Below are 10,059 nucleotides of genomic sequence, written 5' to 3'. Positions count from 1 at the left end.
GATATATTCTCTGGATGGAAAGCCTTGTTTACAGAGGGTGGGGTAGAAAGTATGACGAAAATATTTATTTACGGAAAGTATTGTTTATAGATTACACAATATAAATCTTAAAAAGGAAGGAAGGAAGGAAGGAAGGAAGGAAGGAAGGAAGGAAGGAAAGAAGGAAGGGGGGAAGGAGGGACAGAGGGAGGAGGGAGGGAGGAAGGGAAGGAGGAAGAGAGGGAGGAGGGAGGGAGGAAGGGCAGGAGGGAGGAGCGAGGGAGAGAGGGATGCATTAACCTTATCAACTATAAGCCTTGTAAGAGCTGCTCAACGAGGGGACAATAAACTGTGAAGGGCTTCCTCTTCATCCTTATCAGAGGCTTCAGACTGACCGGCACATCAGAGAATAACATAACAAGAGAGTGGTATGTATGCATGAATGTATGTATGTGTATGTATGTCCTTCCACGCCCACACACTTAACACAGCCCTCCACGCCCACACACTTAACATAGCCCTCCACGCCCACACACTTAACACAGCCCTCCACGCCCACACACTTAACATAGCCCTCCACGCCCACACACTTAACACAGCCCTCCACGCCCACACACTTAACACAGCCCTCCACGCCCACACACTTAACACAGCCCTCCACGCCCACACACTTAACACAGCCCTCCACGCCCACACACTTAACACAGCCTACGCCAACAATAATAATTATCTTCTTTAATGTTTCTTAATGATGCAGAGTATTATTGTATTGTGTTAATGATCCTAAATTAAACTGTATGTTTCAAAGGGCCTCTCTTTCCTTACACCGCACCCCGCGACAGTGCCATCGTCTAGCAGATAACAGATACAATACAATGACGTTTTATTTAATAACCTGTCTTAAAAGTATAACTATGGAAGAAATGTGTGTATTCAGAGATGGTGGTGGACTGCTTATTATGCCTCATTAGACTGGCTTCCATGGTGAGGTTCCTTAGAGCTGTCCTAGGAATTTTACTATACTGTAAACAAACAGGCCTGTCACATCTCACAAAAACGCGCCAACCACTGTAACGGGTGGAACTGGGGCCGACTGTACCAATAGATACAAAGGGTTGGAAAATTGACTATTTTAACAACCCTGGAAGTATAACAACACTCAATACTTAAGAGAGACATATTCAGACACTAAGAACTTGTTTTTCGGACCCGGCATTACTAAAAGGAAAAAAATATTAATAGGCTACTACAATTGGTCGTCATTGTTAAACTAAATAAACTTAACATTATTGCAGTTTAAATAGGTTTTATATGATCAAAAGAGTTACTGTACGAGTATTTACATCTAATTAATATGACTGAACTTCGTCATCATGAAGGCTCTTGTGTAAACTTAAACATACTTGACATTTCGGAGTTCTAAACAGGTTTATAATAACATGAGTTCCAAATAAATATCCTGTAGCTACGTTTTGTTATCGTAGTTATCTGAAAAAAGTGAGGGTTGGAGCAGAGCGTGTGTCCTCCAGGTTCGACTTGGAAATATATTACACGTCGGGTCAAATGAAAATACAGGATGGAGGGGGAGGGGGGGGGTTGAGTATACAGTATTACACAACAAAACCATACAGCTGTAAATTCTCGATAGCTTTATAAACTTGTGTATTTTCTTTTCTAAAAGTTAATAAATTGTGTTATTGAAATTATGGAAACAAAATAAAAACTCTTATCTGAAAAATGTCAATTTAATTCCAACAAGATAAAAAAAAAGAAGCAAATTAGATCCTGACAATAAATTAAAACTAAATTATATAATAAATAACAAAAACACTGAAAAATTAAACAATTACACCAAAAACACTAACAACAACAGTAGAAACGTTTAGCTGTGGGAACGTTTCTCGTCGAGGTGTAAAAGGGAAGCAAATTGGTAATTCTTTGACGAAACACACAACAAAAACTTTTCCCTGCTATGTGTGGAGACCAGACCTTACTCAGCGCTGCTTCACAACTCTGATTTTCTCTATCCTGACTCATGTGGGTGACGAGTAGTGATGGTGACGTGTTTGTGTTGGTAAGGTGTTGGTGACGCGCTGGTGGGTGCTGGTGACGCGCTGGTGAATGTTGGTGACGCGCTGGTGGGTGTTGCTGACGCGCTGGTGGGTGTTGGTGACGCGCTGGTGGGTGTCGGTGACGCGCTGGTGGGTGTTGGTGACGCACTGGTGGGTGCTGGACGCGCTGACGGCGACGCGCTGGTGGTGGTGACGCGCTGGTGTTGGTGACGTGCTGGTGTGGGTGACGTGCTGGTGACGTGCTGGTGTGGTGACGTGCTGGTGACGTGCTGGTGTTGGTGACGTGCTGGTGACGTACTGGTGTGGTGGCGTGCTGGTGTTGGTGACGTGCTGGTGACGTGCTGGTGACGCTGGTGCGTGCTGGTGTTGGTGACGTGCTGGTGTTGGTGACGTGCTGGTGTTGGTGACGTGCTGGTGACGTGCTGGTGTTGGTGACGTGGTGACGTGCTGGTGTGGTGACGTGCTGGTGACTGCTGGTGTTGGTGACGTGTGGTGACGTGCTGGTTGTTGGTGACGTGCTGGTGGTTGGTGACGTGGTGTTGGTGACGTGTTGGTGACGTGCTGGTGTTGGTGACGAGGAAGGCCAGTAATCTATATCCAGTATTTCTTATATATATATATATATATATATATATATATATATATATATATATATATATATATATATATATATATATATATATATATATATATCATCATTTCCTACTGTCTCCATTCTCTATCAATTATTCCCATCGTATCCTTCCTTTCTTATGTCACAATCATCTATTTTTTACTGTTTCGTTTCTTTCATAATATGTCTAGGAAAGGTATTGTTTCAGATCAATACACTAACTACGTCACAAAGCGTGGAACAGAAAATAAGGTAAATCAGACAGAGAAAAAATCTATGCAACATCAGAAATAAAATTAAAAGGGGTTAATAGCAATTCGCATGAAGGAGAACACTAAAAATGGGAGTTAAAATGAAAAATATGGAAAAGAAATATTTAGAAAAAATATGGGAGAAACCACAAAAAAGAAAACAGGAAGACGAAGAAAAAAACCTTCACAAGGCAGAAAACAAAAATTCAGGGAGAGAAAAATATAAAACGATAACAGAGGATAACAGACAGCTGAGAATGATACAATTGAAGTTATGAAATAACTCTCTCTCGCTCACTATTATATCATGGTCCAATACCTGGCGAATATTGCACGATAACCTGATACAAAAGGCAAAACAAGCTTCAGCGCACACACACACACACACAATAATAATAATAATGGTTGCCCCTCGCGTAACGAGGAGGGCCGGCCCTAGGGCCACCGAGGCGTGAATTTGTTTTAGGTGTAGAAGCTGTCGCCAACACAACAACCACACCCTGAGCTAACGAGTTGCATGATCCAGTGTCAAGGGATAGTCCAAGAAGACCGGACAACAACCAGGTTCCCAATTACTGATGGGTAGACAGAGGCAAATGGTGTAAAGAAACTTGCCCATACTTTCACCCAGCCTGGGGATCGAACCCTGGTTCGGTCGCTTGCGAGGCGAGCATGCTGACCATTATACTACAGGTCACCAACACTCGCTCACTCACTCACTCACTCACTCACTCACACACAAACACACACACTCTCTCTCAATCACTCACTTTCGAACCAACCAACACCGACACATATACTGTACACACGCCAAATGTGCAGTACCGGGTTCGTCGAAAACAAAAGACCAAGTTGCACCTCATACAAAAAAAAAAAAAAATCGGCAAATACTCCCAGATGCTCGAGTAGACCAGAGTGAGAGGTCGGCTCGCTAGATTATCTATTTCTTGCACGATTTTTGGCGCACTTAGAGAGACACTCTAGGCCAGGAACACAGTTCATTCATTTTAGAGAACGACAAACTGATGCATTCATTGACGCTTCTTCCCACACGCTTTTGTATACCTGTATGTGTTAATCATTATGTTTTAATATCTGCTTTATATACGTTTTTCTTGAGTAATCCAGATATTTTTGACGGTTTTACTATATTATTATTATTATTATTATTATTATTATTATTATTATTATTATTATCATTATTATTATTCATACTAATACTTTTTAGAACGGAGATAATAGTTATAAGTGACTCGTGACAAGCGAAAGAGAATATATCTTTGCGTTCGTCATGAGAGGTACTTTTGAGCAGTCGGTTGCTTTGTGCGACACACACACACACACACACACACACACACACACACACACACACACACACACACACACACACACACACACAGACAGGCCTCTTAAGTTTTTTATCACTCCTGGCTTGTGCCTCACAGAACTTCTACATTTGAAGATCAGTTGTAAAAGGGTTCAATTAAACTTCGTCTTGAGCAGATACGAATTTCGTTAAGAAGTTAAGTGTTGGGGTGACCTCTTCATGTTGGGCGCCTCCTGTCCTCTACGATACTGACATCTACTCTTCTTTATTAGTATTGTTTTTATCCTTACCCCATAACTCAGGTACTCAGTGTTGGATCAACCTTCCACATACATTATGGAGATTTTGTAGAATGTTAAAAATGGAAAGACTTAGAATAAAGAAATATGTCGGTAAATATATCAATAGTTTAAAAGTCCAGTAGCAATTTTGTTTTCTCGTCTCCTGTAGCTGCGTCAGTTATCTTTATGAATACCAATCTTGGCTGACTGATGGACTGAGAACCTTTGGTTTAGCCAGCACTAACGCAGTATATAGCCAACTCTTGGGTAAATAGTTCTTCATCACCTCCATAAAGTCATCATTTCTCTATCACCTCCCAGTGTTAAAAAACACATTATGATAGACGTACAAACAATTACAGCCATAAACATAATAAGAAAATCTCAAAATTATTAGGACGCAACTCGACGTACACGAACGCAGCAACACCTCTACTTAACCAACCAGTGGGGACGGAATTTGTTGTGTTGGTAATGGATGGAGGTGTACAGTACGATACAGCTGTTGTTCAGTACACCCAACACCCTTACTGGAGATAGTTACTAACCCCTTGTGTACCCCCCCCCTCCGAGCTAAATAAAGACGAACGTTAGCCATATCAATCATTAAAATGGGCGTCCCTGTAGTGAAGGTGTTAATGTCAGGAAAACATTATAACCAACAGCTACAGGAGGATGACCCATAGATAACTTTATCTCTTCAGTGGTCCAGCTGAGTCTTTAACATTTTCTTTATAATTTGATTTGACAGATTTACTTCCCACCATTCAACAATTTCTCTCACTCTACTATACATAAACTCGTAGTAAACACAGTGGCCTGTTTTTGACGTCACGTGTTATAGGGTTTATTGTTCTGTTATAATATCGGTACAAAACTAGAATATATTAGGGTTCATTTTGTATACATAGTGTCTAGTGTCTTCAACAAGAGATGTATATAACACAACTAATAACGAGGTAACTAGCCTGGAGAGAGAGAGAGAGAGAGAGAGAGAGAGAGAGAGAGAGAGAGAGAGAGAGAGAGAGAGAGAGAGAGAGAGAGAGAGAGAGAGAGAGAGAGTTAAAATAGCAGGATTGTTACAAACAAGAGACACACATTAGTTCATCAGTTACAGCTATCGTAGAAAACAGAAGACACGGCATGTTACAGCTACTGTAAAAAAGGCACACATTAGCTATAGCTATTGTTAGAACAAGAGAAAATATTTGTTAAAGCTATCGTTAAAAAAAAACACCCAATCGTTACATCTATCGTAAAAAATCAGACATCATTTAAAGATATCGTTAAAAGTACAAAATGCCAGCTAAAGGTATTGTTAAGAGACAAAGCTCACACCGATTATAGATATCGTAAATAAAACGTCAGGAAAGCCGTCGTGAAAGCATAACAGACAATTGGTAGTTATCGTAAAAAGAGAACGCATCTATCATTTAAAAAGAGAACATTTACTAATCAAAACTATAGTAAAGGTAGAACACAACAATCGTAGCTATCATTTCAAACAGCTTACAAGTTATAGGTATAATAATAAAAAAACATATTATATAAGGCTATCGTAAAATTAAATTGATAAATAGTTACATCTACGATACACAGACTAGCCAAAGCTATCGATAAAAAAGAAAACACTAATAATAGCTATCATTATAGTTATGAAAAATTTAGTGGTAATAATATAGCTACTAAATGATATCCCCCGGAAGCAGTAAAAAAGGAGTTGTAAAGTCATTATGGAAGTTGTAACAAGGGACTGACGAGATACTGATTATGTTCCTCAGGTAAGAGACTGGAGTCATCCATCTCCCAAAATACTCCAGATCACTTCCTATAAAACTATAACCAACACAAAGGACAAGGTTTTAACTTTTGCTTCATAACAACATAGTTTCATAACACTGATCAGAAAGTCACTATCTATATTGTTATTCAGAAAAGATCTGTACTGTATTTAATCTTCCGGTCAGTGGAATATTGTGTACAAAAAAAAACACAGAAAAAAACCTCTTTGGGTTAAATTATTTTCCTTAATTAACACTTTTAAAATCGTTGGTTAAGTGTGTTAATTGTACACTTATTAGTATTAAATAATAGAGCCTTAACGACTGTAGTAATATATCACATTAAAATATATATATAAATAAAAAGCAAATTCATCAGTATTATCATAATCTTGACTACTGTACAAACATATTTATCAATACTTTACAAATACAGATTCAAGGATACAGGAGGAGTCACACACTATCAAATAAGTCTGATTCAGTTTGTAATATCGCATAGTAGGCCTACAAGTCTTCCCAGTAATCACCATTTACTAACTCCCTTACTGTACTTCCTCCCCAAACAATATATTTCTCATTCTCAGAAGAACCAAATCTCAAACTTCCAGAAGACTTTCAAAGTATTCATACATTCCCAAGAAACTTTACCGCACAGTAACTTGAAAATACAGGAAATTGGTGCATTGTCAACAAAGTTTATAAGAAAGAAAATGCCAAAACAAACACAAAGCCTATAATCAACATAAGCCGCTGGTCCTCCTCAAAATCCACTTTATATTCCACACTACTCTGAAAATCTCTAATTCATGTTCTTCGGCCACTCGCAGAGTTTCAGTCTTTGCCGCAAATCCAAAAGCGGATTGGAGAAGGGAAAAATCCCCCAGAGAAATTGCAGTCGGGGCAAATCTCAGCCACAACAGAAAAAACACTTTTTACAATATATAACGACTGACAGGAGTGAAAATTCTAGTTTATTGGTTGTCTGTGTGCAAGCGCTCTCTCTCTCTCTCTCTCTCTCTCCTGGAAAAATATATGAATAAGCTTAATCTTCATTTTATATATATATATATATATATATATATATATATATATATATATATATATATATATATATATATATATATATATATATATATATATATATATATATATATATTCATAATTGAGTCGTCGCTGAACTGGAAAAAATAATATAAAAAATATTATTTTTCAACGACTTATTTACATACAGAAAAAAAAGATTATTTAACGTCTCCTACTGCCAACTGACGCCCACCAAAATCCCATACGTCAAAATGTCCAAAACAGAACACAAATTAAAAAGTCGGAGCCCACAGTATAAATGAACTACATATATTTTGAACGCTGTCAAGTGTTGGAGTCTGTATGGCAGTTCCCCAATTGCACATGTACTTAATATACTGGCAATATCATGAATTGGTCGTAAATGTTGAAGTACAGTAAATGTTCTAAAGTAAAACCGGCAAAAATCCTGAACCGTAAACTACTATACCTGACCCAAAAAATTACGAACACTGTCAATGAGAAACTACACAAAAATAACCTTCAGAGCCAAGTCAAAGGTCAAGAGTATATATGGCAGAATATAATGTCAAATGGCCAGGCAAGATGCACAATACCAAAGGCATGTATTCTCATAATTTAGACGTATTGGGTGAACCTTGTTTTTAAGTCTCGCGGTGACGAAGGTTATATGAAAATGTTGTTATTCTACAAAGCAAATAATATGGAACAACCTCCTTCTATAACCAACTCACTGTATGATGATAAGGTAAAGGTGTTGTAAACTGTCAAGATGTTAACTTAAAAGCAAATAATTCTTCAAATAGTAAAATGAAAGATTATCTTCAATTAATACATCACACTATATGTTAAACGATATCTTTGTGTTTCTAATTTAGGCAACCGCAACTGGATCCAGGCATTGTTGAGCTATTTCTCAGACAACTCCAGTAGTTCCATAAACGACCACCGGGAGCCGACGGCAGTATTAAAGCCCACTGCATGATGCCCAAAACGGCGATTTACCATCAGAAACAAACTGATTCTTGTGTTGACCAGATAACACCATGACTCCTGACACATTAACTCTGAGAACTACCTAGTAGAGAAAGAGAAAGTCTAAAAGAAAACATCAACTGGGTCAGCTTCAATATGAGGGTAAACGGCCTATCAGTAAAGGTATTGGAAATCTCTTAAACCGAGGCCGGGATAAGACCTAAAATCGTGGGGCTGTGGTTATATGTTAATCAAAATTGAAGGACGATGGGGCAAGTCTAATGGACCAACATGACGCGGGCCAGTGGTTGTTAAGATAATGACCGGAAACCTTTCGCGTTAAAGAACTAACTGACCGACGAATGAATAGACAAACTACCACACACATGATACCATGACGCAAAGCCTTACGTGGTCGAAATCTGAGAATACCCCCTGGAGGAAATGTTGAACTATCATCAGGCCAAATAACTCTAAGTTAAATACAACTGGTTCTCCAAATCACCCACAAAGTCATTATCATCAAACAATCCAACACAATGTATGAGTTTGAAGCGGAGGCAAATCGGTTGCTATACGGAGAAAATAATATTAATTTTCAATAAGGTCACCACAAGGTATACAATAACATCATCTCCATAAACTACCACAAACTGTTAAGGTATACCGAACGTCTGTTGAAAAACTGAGGGAAATTACCTTTAACATTACTAAGATATCGTCGGGAACAAGTTGTATTACTGGTAAAAAAAAAAAAAAAAAAAAAATGTTTGAAACGGCCAACTTCGCAAGTATATGTAATATGTCTCCCGTATTCAGTCTCACTTGACAAAAAGTGATATGTAAAACGTAGAGAAACACAAAAGCTGTAGTTATATCTATACTCTTGTTAGGGAATGAAGCAAGGCATCAGTATAAGTGTATTAATCAGTAAAAAAAAAATGGTGACATTGAACTCCAGCAATCTACTTAAAAACAAAGCAACTCGAAGGTACTTGTATCACTGCTTAAGGGCTATAACGTGGTGTCTGCGTTAACTGTCATTTCAGTTGGTCTAAATATGACCGAACAGTTGCCTAAAACATACTCTTAGGGCACTTTTGACCTTTGACCCCAAAAATCCTTAAAAGAGCTCAGCAATAAAAGTAAAACGTTCAAAAGAATACTATGCGTATTGGACCCCCACACACACACACATACACACACTCGCAAGCAAGCGCGCAAGTGTACACACACACACATACACACACACACACACAGGGTCGTAATCATGTAAATGATGATGAAGAAAAAATAAATCATGATGTTAAGACAAGTGAGAGGTTCGCCTTCCAGCCCGCCACCAATTTAGCCTGAAACAAAATTACTAGGCCACTTGTCCCACAAGTTTTCTGCCAATGGCTAAAGTTTGCAAATAGGTCGTGATTGTCGCGGCAACTCTCTTGTGATAATGAAAAGAACCGCCAAGCAAACAAGGACACTGTCTCGTCTTCAGCCGGAGAAAGAAGATACAGCCACCCAAACACATGAACAGCTAAACATACTCGTGTGATGCCAACACATCTTACAGTTACAACTATAATCATACTCACCCTATTGAGCCATTAAGATGTATTAGTACATCATAAACATTGAGAGATGAAACCAAAATGAGAAAATACGGTTTCACTAATGAAGGGAACGTGTAAGAGGAGCCACAGTACTAAATCACAACCGCTCCTGATGATACGGAG

At 38.6% G+C, this 10,059-nt stretch overlaps 1 protein-coding gene across 1 annotated transcript in view; it reads right to left on the bottom strand.

Annotated features, from left to right (window-relative positions):
• Positions 1 to 2,012: 2,012 nt before the first annotated feature.
• Positions 2,013 to 10,059, bottom strand: part of LOC121880091 (extensin-like) — a 27,049-nt gene continuing 19,002 nt past the window's right edge. The window contains exon 2 of the mRNA XM_042387148.1: positions 2,013 to 2,612. Within this exon, the coding sequence (XP_042243082.1) occupies positions 2,013 to 2,612 (600 nt within the window). The remainder of the gene's footprint in view (positions 2,613 to 10,059) is intronic.

Source organism: Homarus americanus, unplaced genomic scaffold (genome assembly GCF_018991925.1).
Source record: "Homarus americanus isolate GMGI-L3 unplaced genomic scaffold, GMGI_Hamer_2.0 scaffold30108, whole genome shotgun sequence".
NCBI lineage: Eukaryota > Metazoa > Arthropoda > Malacostraca > Decapoda > Nephropidae > Homarus > Homarus americanus.
The sequence above is the reverse complement of the archived record's forward strand: the minus strand, read 5'-3'. Positions and strand labels throughout refer to the sequence as shown.